The sequence below is a fragment of the Orbicella faveolata genome, unplaced genomic scaffold, assembly GCF_042242905.1.
Source record: "Orbicella faveolata isolate gen_17 unplaced genomic scaffold, um_ofav_v1 contig_47, whole genome shotgun sequence".
NCBI classification, from domain to species: domain Eukaryota; kingdom Metazoa; phylum Cnidaria; class Anthozoa; order Scleractinia; family Merulinidae; genus Orbicella; species Orbicella faveolata.
In genome coordinates, this window is record NW_028301577.1 from 20,827,501 (window position 1) to 20,844,784 (window position 17,284).

At 40.8% G+C, this 17,284-nt stretch overlaps 2 protein-coding genes across 2 annotated transcripts in view; both read left to right on the forward strand.

Annotated features, from left to right (window-relative positions):
- LOC110047639 (uncharacterized) overlaps window positions 1-5,103 on the forward strand; it is a 14,439-nt gene extending 9,336 nt beyond the window's left edge. Inside the window, exons 4-6 of the mRNA XM_020753394.2 lie at window positions 1,388-1,714; window positions 2,126-2,269; window positions 3,251-5,103. Coding sequence (XP_020609053.2) covers window positions 1,388-1,714; window positions 2,126-2,269; window positions 3,251-3,819 — 1,040 coding nt within the window. The 3' untranslated portion in view covers window positions 3,820-5,103. The remainder of the gene's footprint in view (window positions 1-1,387; window positions 1,715-2,125; window positions 2,270-3,250) is intronic.
- A 3,754-nt stretch (window positions 5,104-8,857) lies between these two features.
- Window positions 8,858-15,957, forward strand: LOC110047695 (CDP-diacylglycerol--inositol 3-phosphatidyltransferase-like). The gene is made up of 8 exons (XM_020753459.2): window positions 8,858-8,930; window positions 9,033-9,156; window positions 10,618-10,755; window positions 11,602-11,641; window positions 12,704-12,817; window positions 13,014-13,101; window positions 13,707-13,788; window positions 14,507-15,957. Exons 2-8 carry the CDS (start codon window positions 9,120-9,122, stop codon window positions 14,674-14,676), a joined length of 669 nt encoding a protein of 222 aa, XP_020609118.1. The 5' UTR covers window positions 8,858-8,930; window positions 9,033-9,119; the 3' UTR covers window positions 14,677-15,957.
- Window positions 15,958-17,284: the final 1,327 nt, after the last annotated feature.

Sequence of the window (17,284 nt, forward strand, 5' to 3'; positions counted from 1 at the left end):
CATCGCATAAATTATAAATTCTGCCTGTCCGCATATTGACGATGAAAATTAGCCAATAAACACGCGAGAATTTCTGCAGTTATCGAAAAAAATTAAAATAAGTGTGTATTTCCTATGTTTTTAAGCTTAAAACAGGCATATCACATTGTCTTCCTGTTAACACATATGTATAGATTCATCTATAAGTGAGGGGCGTGTGTTTCTAAGCAGGGGCTTTATAATAGCTTGGACGTTTATGGTATAATACCCAAAAGTCCCCCAAAATCTTATGTGTGACATGCAAAACATGATATGCCCTAGCTACTGCCCAGTCATGTCACTGCATAATCAAAACTAAACTGAAAAAGTTCTCAAACCTAATTGGTATGCAGTTGGCAACGCTATTGAACAACATACAGGTCATGCCTGTAATGTACTTTCATTTTCATGGATCTTAATATCTCCTGAAACCCCCCTCAGTCCGTAATGTTGTTACAGATAAGATTGTAGACGTGAAATTGTATTCAACTCACCCAGTTTACCACAAGTGCTTCGTTGATTTAATTTAGGAGGCATCAGGTGGGCTAATGGTTAACACTAGATGCTGGATCTAGTGGTTCGGGTTCGAGCCCTTGGGTCTGTTTCTCGAAAGCCCCGGAAAGTTTTTTGGCCCGAAAAAGCCATTTTTAGTTAATCGGTATTTAAAGACAGGGAGGTGTACACCCCTGAAACTTCTTGTATGGAATGGAACCGCTGTTTATACTAAGAATATGTGAAAAGAACAGCTCTGTAATCGTAAAGTTTGAGAGTTTGCTCCGGCTTTCCAGGTGGGAAAACATTTCGGGACCTTGGAGAAACAGGCCCCTGGCCAGGGTTGATGTATTGTGTTCTTGGTCAGGACACTTGACTCTCACAGTTCCCCTCTCTTCTCGGGTATATGCACTGATATCAGCGATTTGTTGAAACAGCCTAACCCCGGGGTAGGGGGACTTTCATGTAAAAAGGACGGGGGTGCTCATCGGAAATTTGGAAATGAACCCCTAAGAGGTACCAAGATCCTACTTTGTGGACTTGGGTAGAAATTATTTTCACCGCTAAGAGGTACTTATTCTAAAACAAAACATTATCTCCTGTCATATTTTTTTCGGCTCAATACCCTACAAGGTACTGTAAAAGCTCCCTCTGTGGACCTTTTGAGGCTGAACACCCTTAGAGGTACCCCTGAAAGGTACGACGAGCACCGCCGTCCCCGGGAGCCTGACAGAATGCGGGGGGCGGGGGTGTAACCCTGGGATGGGCTAGTTTCCCATCCAGGGGGATCATGCTAGATGGTGAAATGAAGTGAAGCGCCAAGTACTGTGAGCCAGTTGGGGTTAAAAGGCTTACTTTTTTTTTATTTGATTTGTAGACCCGGATTATATATTGAGGGCGGAGAAAACAAAGTACACTGCCATAGTTGGAACAAATGCCAAGCTTGTTTGTTTTAGTGAAGGTGTCACTAACAATAATCACACATCGCTATCTTGGGTCTTCAATGGGACAGAGATTAAAAACACCAGTGACCACTACCTTGTTAGAAATCGTCACGACAAAGGGTCACGTAGAGCAAGCACAGAACTCTCTGTCCGTAATGTGAGGTATGCAGACAGTGGCACTTATGGCTGCCTCATTATTGTGACCTTGTCTGGCAGAACGACAAACCGTGATTACATAACACTTGAAGTGAAAGCAGAAGGTAGGAAACCATAGACTTAAGATTATATAAAGTTTTAACAGAAGGAATTACGACCGACAAACGACCAGTCAGAGCAAATCTCTTCCTGCCAACTTTTCCCGCGCTTGGCCAAAGCTTGGCACCCGCTACGCTTTTGGTTCGCCTTGTGACTGGATCCCGGAACCTTCTAGTCTGACTAATTTGAATGAAAGTTTTATCACGTGACTAAACATACGTCACTGTAGGCTGTGATTAATTCGGCAACCTCGATCCAGGTTCTCTCTTCTTTGCCTCCCTTGTCTCCTCAACTACAAGAGAGGCAAAGGAGAGAGAGCTTGGGATTGAGGTTAATTTGGCTTCTACCCCAAGGAGGCGTGATGTAGAAGGGTCCTGCAGAAGGTAGTAACAATTTTATTACGTTTTAATCCATAGACAAGGAGAAGAGGCTGAAAACATGGATGATAGCCGTCATTTCTGTAGTGGCATCAATCCTGTTCTTGGTGTTGATAGCAATGATCATTGTGGTGTGTTTGCGGAAAAGACGAGAGGAGAAGCTGCTAGCAATTGCTCAGAAATGTGAGTGAGTGACTCGTAAAGTCTATATGCGCAAAGGAGACATAGTAACGTAATTGTTTGTGCACAGACCCAGGGTTGAGAGGGCTGGCTAGGCTACACTCTTTATTCTCACAGTGCCTCTCTCCATTCAAGTATATAAAGGGGCACTGGCGAACCTGACGGATTGCTTGAGGGGGACGTAATACCCCACAAGGATAACACCAAAAACAGCCTTTTTCGTACTCCTGCTATAGAAAGAGTTTCAAATGATTCATTGAGTTTTGATTAATGTTAGCACTGGTTGCCTAGAATGGTCCAAGGGGATAGTGGAGCCAGGCAAAATTCAAGATGATGGGTTAACTTACAAAACACGCTTGTAACATACACGCTCACACAAACAGGACAGCCAAAAGCAAAGGGGAAAAAAGCTAAAACGAACATAGCTAAACAATACGGTAGAATGATATATTGTTATAAGGAAAGCTAGGAATTGACATGTATAGGCGAGATAGACAGTATTTAAAGTTTTGAGCACTGATCCAAGCTCTGTCTTCGATGAAGGGAAGGAGTGCCAAATTTGAAATATTTAGGAAGGATATTAGCAATCGTGTAAAGATAAAAACATTGGCATTTCTTACTCGACATTAAAAGTAGCTCTCTGACATTTCGAAGTGTTCTTGGCTTTTGCGGTAGCCTCCCTACGCAGTTGGATTCCCACCTGTTCCGCGGCGTGAAATAACAGGCAGAAATAGGCAATGTTATGAAAAAAGGAAATCATGCGTTAAGCTCATCGAGTTATGTTGCACGTTAGAAGTTTGGAGAGCACTTGAGAAACTAGAGTTGCCCTCGGATTCGCCTCGTGAACTAATACGCTTTTACCGTGCTCTCCAAACTTCCCAAGTACATCATCACTCGATGTTACGGGCTAAAAGATTTATCGCTTTTTCAGTGTCTAAATTATTCATTCAGTAAAGAAGCGTAACGTCTTATTTTCTTGAACAGACGACCAAGAAGAACACGTCTTCGAAAAAGACTTGTTCATCTCGTACAGTACCAAAGATTACGATTGGGTCCAACAATCGCTTCTGCCTGTGTTTGATGAGAACGGCATCAATTACATAATTCATTCACGTGATTTCGTGCCGGGGAAAGCGTGGCTTGATAACATGGCTGACAGCGTATACAACAGTAGGAAGGTGATCTTGGTGATGTCCATCAACTACCTTTCAAGCGCCTTCTGCAAGGACGAGATGCGGATGGCGATACACCGATGTTCGGAGAGAGACGATTCTTCGTTGATCGTGGTAAGAATTGACAACATCAAATCCAGTGACATACCCAAGAGCCTGCGTCACAGAACCTTCATTGACGTCACCAGTAAAGAAGAGACGAGCATATGGCAGCGAAGGATTCTGGAGTACATGCGATCCATCGTCAGTTCTGGAAGCGTGAATTCGGACGAGAGCTTTAACGATACAGAAACAAAGAGTCTTCTTTCGATGTTCAAGCTGAAGAGGAAGACGAAACGTAACAATGCCGGAAGGGAGCTCGAAAATCAAGCAAAAGCTTGATGGTGACTCGCCCTTAGCGTTACGATCTTTTCACTTTTAAGTAGGGCTGCCAACTGGGGGAATGGATAGCGAATGGAACTATCCAGCATGTAGTTGTTGCTGGCAGCGAATTATTTCTTGCATTCTGAGTGATCTGATTTCTGATCCAAACGAGATATCGGTTTCTCATTTGTCTCTTTGTTTAGTTTTCTTCTCCAAGAGTAAGAGTACAAACAGTCGATCAATCCTTTCTGACTACCTGGTCCGTAAACATCAGAATATTGCATACCACTAAGCGGTAAATAACTGTTGCCCGTGTAAAGGCCTTTAAAAGAGCATGATATCATCTGCAACCCGTGCCAAGCGCGAGAAAACGTGCAAGCTGTGCCAAACGTGCAACCCGTGCCAAACGCGGCAAAAAGGGTAACCCTTGTCAAGCGCGGGAAAAAGTGTAACCCGTGCCAAGCGCGGGAAAAGAATGACCCTTGTCAAGCGCGGGAAAAGTGTGACCCTTGTCAAGCGCGGGAAAAAGTGTAACCCGTGCCAAGCGCGGGAAAACGTGCAACTCATGTCAAGCGCGGGAAAATCAAGCGGGGAAAAACGCACGTAAGGCACGTCACCGTTGGTTTTAGTTTTCTTTCTGATTGGCTGAAAAATACAGTAGGTTTGCTCAGCAAGTTAGTGATCATTAGTATTAGGCTTAAAACTGGGGAGATGGAGAGGTAGGATCGATTTCAGCCGCTCTTTCGGGTGCACGTGCGGTCCCTGGCGGCTGGTAATCAAGCCCAACGCGGGGAGAGGATGAGCCGGGGATTGTTTTTCGCCTCCCTCGCCCCTTTCCCTTTTTAATACGCGGCCGACGCTAGCTAGTTTGGAACACTTTTTGGGATATGTTTATCAGGCAAAGCTGGCTGATAGTTTAATGTGAAAGCAAAGTAAGTTTTTCAAATTGATGTGTAAATTTTTGTGAAAAAGCGAAGTCTTTTTGGCTGATTTGATAGTTGTTTAATTTGTTGTACGGAAATTAACTGGCCCAGATCGATCTGTGCCGGTCATTAAATAGCGATAGCGGAAATGTAGACTCAAATAAGCCGAAACTGAACTATAGGAAGGGCACACATGTGACCTGGCTTTGGAGGCTATCGAGAAAACTGAGGTGTAAATCGTACCTTATATAGTCACTGAAAGTATAAACTCACGCTGAAAATGCTAAGCATTTTACTTTCTTATAGCTTTTTGTAATGTCAACCCTAGGTAAATATTTTTGGTTTAAAACATACGTATTTATAAATTGCTTGTCTACAAGAGTGTCATTTGTGTTTGATCTTGACCTCCTTCGTGTTCAAAAGAGTTGAGACGTGAGATCTCGGAAGCTAGATAAGCCCGGTTGATCGGCCTGAAAGGTTGGTCGATTACCATTAGGGTTTTCCATTTTTCCCGAGGTTTCCGGAACCTCACGGTTGCGTGGACAACGAAAAGTGATTATAGGCGTACGGGCACCTTCGGACTTGCCGGGGCGGGGTGGGGGCGATGACCTTATTGCCGGGAAAAAATTACACAACACGCGAAATTAATGTTCAAACGCACTCAAATTGCAGTAAAACCAAGCGTTCACAATTCTCACGTCTAATGAACTGTTATAATTCTAAAACTAGTTATTTCGAAACCTCATATACCCTATGACCTCAATCGACACCCTAGTAAAATCAGAAATTCTTCGTACGAAAAGTTCAAGAAAATTTTAAAACGGCTCTTCAGGGAGGCCACCATAAAAAGTCTTGGTCTTCGTTTGCTTTGATTCTTTTGCCACTGTTTTGTTGATGGAAATAATATCCATATCATGGATTTCCACGATACACATTTAAACGATATATGGCTTTTTCCAAAACAGAATGCAAACGTCAGGGAACTACAATAGTGGCCTGGACTACCTTTTAGAATGTTTCCTCCCGTGTACTTTTGCCCGAATTATCAGCACTTTGCCCGAAAAATTTCAAAAATTCCTGAAACTGGGAGGGCTGCACCCCCTCCCTCCCCTGGCCCGTACTCCTATGTAAGGCCCGGGTCGCACCAGAGCCAATTTTGTTTATATAAGTAATAAATCTGTCAAGATCTGTCAACAAGTAGCGTAAAATAAGTGCGATCTCCACTTTCAAAAACTTGCCAAATTTTTGCGGATCGCCAAAATTTCGCCAATCTTCAAAGAAGCCGAAGTGCTGCCGCGCAGGCTTCCAAATTTTGGCAAAGCAAACAATTTTGTTATTTTAACCATTTAACTGTCATATGTTTTAAAACATGCCTGGATAAAATTACGGCGAGAAAATAACTTTGACGGCTAGTCCACTTTGGCGCGTGCGATGGTGGGACAAAATCATTTTTTTACCCGGTCCATCTGACGCTTTTTACAGTTATTTCAATGCAAACGAGGAATATGAGCGGCGTTTTTATTCAAATTCTTATGACTCGTACCCTGGATCTGGTTACTGGCCCGGGGGGGGGGGGTACTTTGGGAATTCTGGGTGGGGGTGTGCCGCTGGGACCCTGGAACCCTTACCCGGCCTATACCAGAGCTAGTTCAGCTGAATTTTGCTACCCTATACTAGAGTAAACTCTCCAAATCCCCCCATCTATCGACACTGTTGAGGCTGATTTGCGTAAATTTAAACTTGCCGATTTTATTTTTTTGTATTTTTGAGTGACAATTCCTGGTCTCCTTAGTCTAGATAAAATCCTCAACCAACTAGTCAGTTTTGTGAAAAATTATACCCTATTTTAGACCCAAACGCTCTAATTTATATAACCTAAACTGCTTGAAAACCATGCCCTTCACAGCGGCGCATACCTATATAGCCCATATATGGCAGTGCCCCCCCCCCCCCCGGGGGTTACTGACAGCAATTTGATGAGATGGCTTCAGCGAAGGGAGACAATCTTCTTCGATCGCAAGTGGCGCAAGCAACAACACAAACGCAAGCCGAGCAAAACTGCTCGTCCAATTATGGGCCGTAATTCTCGAGTTACTGTATAACGGAGAGTCAAGAACATACAGCGTGGATAAAAATCTGCGAAACTCTCGCATGATTACTAACTGAAAATAATACGGAAGCCCCAAAGGGACATCCACTTCTTAAAAATGGTATTTGTTTTTTGTAAATGGGAGTTTGCTTTTCGAAAATGGGAGGTAGTTTTACGAGAATGGGAGTTTGGTTTTCGAAAATGGGAGTTTGGTTTCGAAAATGGGAGTTTGTTTTTCGAAAATGGGAGTTTGCTTTTCGAAAACGGGAGCCTTGTTTTACGAAAATGTGAGTTCGTTTTTCGAAAATGGGAGTTTGTTTTACGAAAATGGGAGTTTGGTTTACGAAAATGTGAGTTTGTTTTTTCGAAAATGGGAGTTTGTTTTACGAAAATGGGAGTGATGATAAAAATGATTGACAGGCCAAACACGACTCCTATTGGTCAAGATAGAGCTAGCCAATGGCGTAATGTACTTTTCGATCCTGATTTGTTTGCGCGTAAACAGCTACATTTGAATCATGTGGTGCCAGAACGACCAAAGGAGGATTAGACATATACATTGAGCTTGAGAAACATAAGGTCGATCAGATAGCTGCAAAAAACATTAAAATGTCTCAAGATAAACGTATAGCTTTCTTGAAGTAAAGCTACGGCGTCTCCGAAGAAAAACGTACGAGGGCAAATGTGATATCCGTGATAACAATCTGTACTGACTACTGTACTTGCAAACAGTTTTAATCACAGCCGGGCCAGGCGTCACAATATAGAATGCAAGTAAGCAACATGTTCACGGTAAATTTCGTATTTTGGTCCTTAAAAGCAAATACTTGGAGATTTAAAACCATAGCTTGCAATAGAAATGAGCCAAAACAATGTATAAACACATGGCAAATTACAGAGGTGTCAAACTCGACGAAGTGACATGCAGATAACAGCGGAAATCATGCAGACCTATGACCTATAAAAATTTGCCATAGTACGATCTAACGGCTCAACTCTACTTAAAATTCCTCCTTATAACACAACATGAAGTGCCCTTCATAAACACGAGGGAAGCGACCAAAACGAAGCCGGGTCGAGTGACCGAACAGAGAACGGCAAATGTCCAAATATCACGAACCGTAGAAGTCGTGAAGGCTAGTCAACCCTATTTTACACTGAAATGCCGTCAAAGACACACAAAATAACGAGGTCGAGCTTCAAACAAATAAGGAGCGAAAACGTTACATTACGCCATTGGCTAGCTCTATCTTGACCAATAGGAGTCGTGTTTGGCCTGTCAATCATTTTCATCATCAAAAAAACCCTCCCATTTTCGAGAAAAAAAACTCGTATTTTCGCAAAACAAACTCCCATTTTCGAAAAACAAACTCGTATTTTCGAAAAATAAACACCCATTTCCGAAACACAAACTCCCATTTTCGCAAAACAAACCCCCATTTTCGCAAAACAAACTCCCATTTTCGTAAAACAAACTCCCATTTTTAAAAAAAACTAACTCGCATTTTCGTAAAACAAACTCTCATTTCCGAAAAACAAAGTCCCATTTTTAAAAAAACAAACTCCCATTTTCCTAAAACAAACTCCCATTTTCGAAAAAACAAACGCCCATTTTCGAAAAAACAAACTCCCATTTTCGTAAAACAAACTCGCATTTTCTTAAAACAAACTCGCATTTTCGAAAAACAAACTCCCATTTTCGAAAAAGCAAATTCTTAATCTCGAAAAACGAACTCCCATTTCTCATAAGTGGATGTCCCTTTGGGGCTTCCGTAGAATAAAGATATTGTTAAGTATATTTTAGTCACCAACGTTTTGGTTCCAGCATGTTGGCCTAATGCGACCACTGCCAAAATTTGGAACTTGCGAAATTTTTGCCAATGTTTTTTCCTCGCCAAAAATTGGAAATATTTTAAGCAAACAAAATTGGCTCTAGTGCTACCCGGGCCTAATTACTTTGTATTATGCACTGCCGAAAAAGCGATGAAACCTGAACACTCTAATGATTGTTACACTGCGTATCTATTGGGCCGTTAACGAAACGCAGACCAAAAGGATGAAGGGCTCTTCGGACAGTTTGGATTTTCATGAATTTTCATGCATTTCACACAGCTAAGGTAGTGATGACACTCATGAATATTATATGTTTAGGTAAATTAATGTGCGGTGCTCTTTCAGTTTCTCCCCTTTCTATATCGCTTTAATATTTCAAACCGCAGACTAAGGAGTCACGTTTACATCACAAAGCAGTGGACATTCGGGGAAACGTTGACCGTTGACTGAGTTGTCATCAGACATCTGCAGCCATGCACAAGGTTTATTTCTATGTTCCTAACGTAATAGGTGAGTGAGAAATATTCTTTGAAAAAGCTCAGGTAACACCCTATACAGAGAGGTAAATATCGTGCCGGTATCCATCATAAACTTGCAGGGGACGGTCGGTATACAGCACTTTATGACCTGGCCCCGGCTGTCAAAAATCGGCGTTTTACAATCCAAGACAAATTCCGATTTCCCAGAAAAAAAAAGAATGGCCAGGTTGTTTTATGTTTTTAATTGAGCTTAACCCCTTCCGCTCTTCTTTGTATACCTCGCCCCTCCCAGAATTAATAGGAACCTGGTACCAGGATAAGAAGGTAATATATGAGGGCATCCTTGGGTCGGAAGGGGGCTGACGGGGGAGGGCGGGAGAGAGGGAGGTAGCATGGTCCCTTGATCCTTTAAAAAGTTCTCTTTTTCTCCCTTGTTTCCCATTAATAAATTCTATTGTTCCCTAAAATGTTTTGTCAAAGTTCCCTTTAATAAATTTGTAGATATATCCCTTGTTCACTAAAATTAATCCCAGAATATCCCTTGTTCCCTAGAAAATAAATGATCAGGTTCCCTTGTTCCATAAAAGCCCTGGGAGGTCCCCATATATAAACAGAAGTTGCAACACACCTTTCATACATGTGTCAAAACCACCCAAGACTTGCAGGACGAAAAACAAAAGTAACCCAGAGTAAGCATATATTGGTAAAGTCTGTATACGAGTCAAGGGGCTCATCAGGCTGGAGCTTATCCCAGTTTCTGTAGCATGAAGCAACTAGCCATAGAAATATTTCTACTCCCTCTAGATGGTATGCAGGCCATTGCAGGGTTATCCCCAGAATGAAATTTGCGGGTACTCATTTGCATACCTGGGCAGAGAGAGGCACTCTGAGATAAAGTGTCTTGCCTTAGATCTAGAACACAAATTTATATATTAACCCTATATTACATGTATTGTATGTCTGGTGTTTAGTACCTCATAACAGTTCCACTTGCGTCATTGAACTTGTATATATTATCAGGTCCCTTTTCCTTTGCAGAAGACCTCTAGGTCTCCTGATGACCTAATACATACAAAGTACCCCTTGCAGAGGCATTTCTAATCAGTAGACACCCCCCCCCCCCCCCCCCCCACTTATATATGTACCTCTCTAGTACAGGGGCTTAAAGATATGGATTTATCAGGGATAGTAGAGTGCCGTTGTTTGATGGTGAATTGAAAGATCCTGGATATGATTACAACCTGCCTGAAAGATCTTCACAAAGGTCCAGGAAGAGTTTTGAAGATTCTTTGGCAATGTTTATCAAACTCTAGCTAGATCTGTGAATGTCTTTTGTCCAGAGATTTCATTTAGATTTTCAGTTATCTTCAGTATGATGTGCATGTATCCTCGCAAAGACCTTGAAGATCCTTGAATGATTTTAATTAGTAAACAGCTAAATGTGTTAATGTACTGATAGTATATATAAAATGTCAGTTTCATTTTTGCATAGGTTACATACGTATTGTTCTTAATTTATCTGCCTTCTACTTCATCTTGCACAAGCCACTTCTTACCGTGGCTCTTCATTTTACTGGTGGAATATTCCTAGATGTTGCTGATGGAGTGTCCGCACGGTATCTCAAACAGTGTAAGTAAAAGAAATACCGGTAAATGAGTGCCAGAAAGCGGTTTGTTAAACTATGGTTAATCTTGCTGGATTCCTTTGCGCTACCCGGTCTTATCTGGGGAAAATCAGATTTTTCATTATTTTTTTTAAATTTAAGTGACTTGTCTGTCTCAATAGCAGTCTCTTGATCCTCCATGGACCAGGGGGAGAGGGTTGGGGTGGGTGATCTGTGATGTACTAGCATTCATTGAGGGAGATGCAGTTAGTACACTCATTGTAACTGAGTAGTCATTTCTTTCTGCAGAGAGCACACAATTTCTGGAGCTGAACAATTGCAATAAGCCACTTACTATAGAGATGTGCAAGCAAGACTTAAATTTTGTTAACACTACTAAGAAAACTGTTAGCAGTTTCTTAAATGAAATACCTCAGCAAAACTCTTAGAAAACACACCACTCTGCCCCCTGTAGGCATATAAAGACTAGGCGATCACTGATTGCTGTCATCATGCTCAAGAACCATTTTCCGTCTAGTTGTGTTGTTCAACAATATCGTGCTCCATACAAATCTGTTAAAGTTTTGATGAAAACTAGTATTTTTACCGGCGTATTACTCTTGTGTAATGTATGGCACTGTGTTATTAATGCAGCACATGCTATGTATTTCAATGACAACTAATTATTCATAAATATAAAAATAAATAGACAAATAATTAAAATATATTTGCTATTAAATTTCAACAATTTTGCTCTTCATTTTCATTTCTGGTATATCTTATAAGTTGTAGCCTGTAACAAAAAAATACCCCTCATCTTCTGATTTGCAATACTTGAAACTCAATGAAGAACCTTTCTTGTTTTATGCAAGGTTCCAGATTTGGAGATTTGCTTGATTTTCTTTTGGACAGGTATAGATATAATTTATTCTTTAAATAATCATTTCGAGTATGATCAGTAACTAATTTCTTATTACAATAATAATTGTTATTAGATACATTTTTGTCAAGTACAATGCTTAGACACATACAGAGATCAATGCAAGGAAAATCATTATTAATAATAATTACATAAATATATGTCAGACCTTTTTGAGACCAGTTTTTGTGTATATGACAGACATGTACAAATTTATAAATTGTGCATACATGTAGGTTAAGCTTTATCTCGGCTCTCTATGAGCTGGACAGCTCTCTAAGGCAGACATTTCAGGCCGGTCCCAACAGTCTGTCTAAGGGAGAGGTGACATTATGATTTTCATAACTCTATGGATGAATGGTCAATGGGGTGTCCAGAAAATATCCATATCAGGGTCGGGGTTTCTAGCCTCTTAGTCAGACGCTGTTTCTGGACTCTTCATTCAAGCTCTCCTTTCACAGAGGATGATGAGCATGGTGAGCCAAAAGAATGTAAGCATAGGAGGGTACAAAGGGGCCCTCAGAGCCAAAAAATTATGTCTAATCTGTTGTTCCAGAAAATATCCATATTCCCTCCCCTCCCTCCCCTCCCCCCCCCCCCCTGCTACAGAAGGATTGGAGCAGAAGGGATTAGGTTTTCTCTGGCAATGGTCGGTGGGGGGCGGGGGGTCTGCAAGACCAAAAAATTTGAAGAAACATATGAAGCTCAATTAGAATATTTCCATAGGGGTGGGGGTGGGGGGAGGAGGTATTGGATATTTTCTAGTACTACACAACAAGAAATTATCAAGCTGAAATAACTGGAATTCCCAGGAGGAGGGAGTCAAACCAACACAATCTGATGATTTTGTTGTCAGTGGTAAGTTATTGAAATATTGATTCCGATTATTTAATGCCACAAAATCTTTTGAATATGACTGAGTAACACTAACTCACACAAGAAGCAAAAAGGTGTGACAAAATTGTCAATTTAGTAAGTGGCAATTTGCATAAAATAATTTAGTGGCAAATTCTGAGATGAGAATATAGTCCTTAGTACCTTGTTGTGATTGACAGGTGCGGAAGAGTAGGAATGATGATGGCATTGTGTGTGTGTTACCCTCAGTACTTGTTTGTTCTTCAGTTGCTTGTCTGCTTAGAGGTAGCAGGGTGTTTTTCAAATCATTACAGGTATATAGACCAGTTTGTTATTTGTTTCTAGCTTATTTCTGGAAATAACCATGTTTGAAAATATTATTTTCCAAAGGAACCTTTATAACTTTTTAAAATAGCTGAGTTATTTCAGGCTAATACAGCACTTAGTTTGATGATAGGGAAGGAACAATTCTTTTGTTTGATTAAAATATTTTTTTAAAACTCACAATAGGTGTACCTTGATGACACAACCAAATAGTATTTTGCAAAAGAAGATGTGCAGTTACGATCCCTGGTTGATGAGGATTTTCTTTCGGGAAGTAAGATCAACGTTTACTTTCATTGATCGTTTTGTATGTATTTTTTCTATCTTTTAATGAACAGAAGTACTTGTAATTTGAAGTAACAAACTATTGATTGGTCCACATTGTATTTTGTGATTTAGTAATAATGTAATTATATTATTTCAGATATGTACAATGTGAGAATCATTTAATTCCAGTTTTTGAATCCATGTATTGAACTTTTGATTGATTCCATATCAATTGATGTCTACATTGATGTTCTGTAGCAAAATTCAACAAAGATGAGTTTAATGCAAAGCTTTTTTCAAGAAAGCCCCCTCTAGTTTAACTTTTTATTCATTATTTGGGTCCCCAATCAAGTAATGATTTTTTTTTTCCATGATGGATTTTTGCTGTAAAGGAGAGCAACTCTCACAGTGTTTGATGTATTTAAGATAGGGACTTGAAAGTCACACATTTTGGTCTGTAATAAGGTAAAGGTTTCAATAAGCACGCTATGCCCCCTCCCACACGTACATGTACACACCATCACCACTACCACTATAACTATATTTTTAGGTAGTATTCCCCCAGGCATTGTATTTTCTATTTTGAAATCTTATTTCCTTTACCAATGACAGCCCTTCTTGACGCTGATCATATTTGGTCAAGACTTGTGTGTGGCCATGTTGTACCTCCTTCATTTTTCACCTGGACCAATAGGTATGCAAAAATTTTTCATCTTTGATGGTTAGTGACCTCAAGCGGTCTGGGTTCGAGCACTGGCCTGGGACATTGTAATGTGTTCTTGGGCAAGACACTGCTCACAGTGCCTCTCTCCACCCACATGTATAAATGGGTACTGTTACCTGTTACCTATCTTCTTCGTGCCATGTGGCACATAAGGCCTCAATACAATCCCGCCAACCAGCTCTGTCAGCCGCTGCGATTTGTACCTCACTCCAGTTCTTCCATCCAGCTTTTCCCCTTTCTCTCTCTGCTGTCTTCCTCCATGTTGTCTTTGGTCTACCCCGTTTTCGCCGCCCTTCTGGGGTCCAGGTTAATGCAGTTCTGCAGTCATTATTTGGTTCTTTCCTCATGATGTGACCGATGAATTTCCATCTTCTCTTTCGCACGCCCTCAGTGAGGTTTTCCATCTCAGCCATCTTCAGGACTTCTTTGTTTGTAATTCTTTCTTGCCAGCGTATCTTAAATATCCGTCTAAGATATATAAATAGGTACTGGCGAACTTAATTAATGCTGGGGGTAACCCTGTGATGGACTAGCATCCCATCCAGGGGGGAGTAGAAATACTCCTAGTCGCTTCATACTGCAGAAACCGGGATAAGCGCTGGCCTGATGGGCCACTTGGCTCGTACGCATACTTAACCAACCTACCTTGTTTGTTGTAACGTCCCTAAACCTATCTTTTTAATTTCAGTCTCAGTGGCTGGAACCTCCTGCAGTTTATGGGTAATGTTAGCCTACATTGGTGCTCCGTTCTTGATCTACAGACAAGTCGTTGTCTGTGGCCTTTTACTCGTAAACTCGTTTAGGGACATGGCTCGGTTGGATCAGAAAGACCCTAGAAGAAACACAAAAGTTGAATGATTAGAGTTCACAAAATCCACCACGATGATGGCAACAGGAACGTCCAGAGACAGAAGGTTTCAGATGAGCGGAACGATGGCCCTGCACGTGCGTTATACATCTTAGTGCGCACAGTTTTTTAAAATCGTCCTCTGTAAAACCATTGCGTTAAATGTGCGTTTCATGGAGAACGGAAACCAGACTACGGCGAGTTTTCTACACTTGACAGTTCTAACCTCGGAAGGGGGTTGGGGGAACTCCCATTTAAAAAGGACGGGGGTGCCCGTCGTACTTCTTAGGAGTTAAAAAAGTGGTTTTGGTACCTCTAAGGGTGTTCAGCCTCAAAAGGGTCCACAACGGGAGTTTTCGAGGTAGATTTTAATAGGATTTGAGCCAAAGAAAATTGACAGGAGATCATGTGTTCTTTTTTTAGAATTGGCACCCCTTCAGGGGTTAAAAACGTCTCAAGCCACGCCCACAAAACAGGATCTTGGTACCTCTTAGGGGGTTCTTTTCAATACCACAAGAATTGGCAAGTAGTAATAGTAGTTTTATTGGCCGTGTCACAAGTAAAAGTAGTCTAAATAGTTTCAGGGCGACAGTCGAAACACCGCCATAGGGCGCCTTCTGCAACCAAAGTAGTAACGTATCAATCAATTCGAAACTTCAACATCCCCTCCCCGGGGCACCCCCCTGGGCATCAAACATTTTCAATTGTGGTCAAATTACCATCCCCAGGGTCAGGATATTTGTTCAAATGCCCCACCCTTGGGTCGTACTAGGTGATCAAATGCCCATACCCCCGGGACCCACATGGAAAAAGTGGCAACGGAAAGTTCAAATTTGATGGGAGACGTTAGTGAGACCTGACGAAATTAACAGGGTTGCCACAGGTCAAAATGGTCAGAGAAAAAAATTCTTCAAGGTCAGGGAAAAGTCAGGCAATTTTATTTTGAGTCAGGTAAAATTGAAATAATTTAACACGGAGCCTCATTTAATACCATTGAAGGCTGGAAGGAATATTTGGGGACATTCTGATCTGAACTATATTTTTCCTCAATGAAGAAGGAAAATTTGTTGAAAACTTATTAGTCCTAATGAACGAGCTGAAAGGACGGCTGTAAGTTGAGGCCGAAAGCCGCTTCTAGATCTGACATTTTGTGTTAGTTTGGTCAGGGAAATCTTATTTTTGTCAGGGAAAAGTCAGGGAATTTTGAAAAGTGATGCCTGTGGTAGCCACACTCGTGTGGTCTGAGGTTAAGTAACAAATATAAAATAAAAATAAAAATGTTAAAAGAGAAAGGTGTTTGCAATATGTTAAATCTTGATTTTTATTTCGTCGTGTTTCGATGTTTATTATACAGTCGAAGCTCTCGTAAGCGACCACTTCGTAAATTCGAAAAAAGTGGTCGTAACTAGAGCTGGTCGCTAAGTCACAAGAATGAGCTCTCGTAAGCGACCGCATGGTAAAACAAGAGAGGCTGGTCGCTTACGAGCGCTTCAGAAAGTCATTAATAATTCGTAAAGAAAAAAATTAAAGAAATTAAGGTTTAATTGGTGCCTTTATATCTGATATAGACACAGCTAAACTTTACGTTCAATTTTTTACACCAAAATAACCATTAGCACAGTGTGCAGTTTCATAAAAGTGTTGATTTATATGTAAAAGACCCTGAGTGGTCGCTTACACTGAGAGCTTAAAAACAAAGGAAAAGTCCAGTTGGGTAATCCCAAAAAGTGGTTGCGGTCGCTTACGAGAACTTTACATTGCAAAGTTTAAGTCACAGTTCAAACGGGGTTTGACAAAGGAAGTCGTAACTAGAGCTGGTCGCTTACGAGAGTGGTCGCAAGGACAGCTTCGACTGTTTGACTGAAAAAATTACTTCGTGATTGGTTGAGAGCAGGCCAATTTATCATTAATTGTAGTGTATTGTATCGTAATTCTTGATTTGCACTGCAGTGCAAATTAACGCGCGCGCTTTTGCAATTTTCTCAGTCATATAATAAATGAGTAATCGTATGAAAGCTCGAGCAATTAAGGATTTACACTACTCGTGATATTTGAAAATTCAATACGATTACCTACACTAATATTAATAATTAGCATAAATTGCATTATTTTGAATATTATATATTACATTATATATATATTTTTTGATCTTCACTGTCAATATTTCGCAGTTCGGAGTTACTAGTGGTTAACCAGACAAAGGATTTCAAAGCCAAAAACACCGAAGTCAGTGATAATCAGTAAGGCTGCGAGACAACTTAAATGTCTCGAACAAGCATCCGTAAACTGAACGCAACTTTGCCTTGAGTGCCGTAGCAAGACTAATTCTTGCGGGTCGAGTTAGTTTTTTGTTAACTGTATTCAGCTCATACTGCGACAATATAAGAACGAATAGTGCAACAGTACAAGAACGAAAGAATGTGAATTAGTTTTTAAGAGGTCCTTGCAACAGGGATGACGCCAATGACGTCACTCTGTTTTTGATCCGACAACCGTGACCAAAGAATGAATGAATATGTAAAACTTCAAGTCAAGTGTCAAAGAGCTGAGAGTTCATTGATCAGCTTGTTCATTTAAATAAGCACAAATACAAAGTTTGTGAGCAGGGTCAAGTTTATT

Excerpts from the sequence above, each read along its gene's own strand:
- LOC110047695 (XM_020753459.2), top strand. The coding sequence starts at position 9,120 with ATGCACAAGGTTTATTTCTATGTTCCTAACGTAATAG. Across the intron at positions 11,642-12,703 it reads CTTGATTTTCTTTTGGACAG|GTGCGGAAGAGTAGGAATGA; the intron begins GTATAGATATAA and ends TGTGATTGACAG. Across the intron at positions 12,818-13,013 it reads TGTTTTTCAAATCATTACAG|GTGTACCTTGATGACACAAC; the intron begins GTATATAGACCA and ends AACTCACAATAG.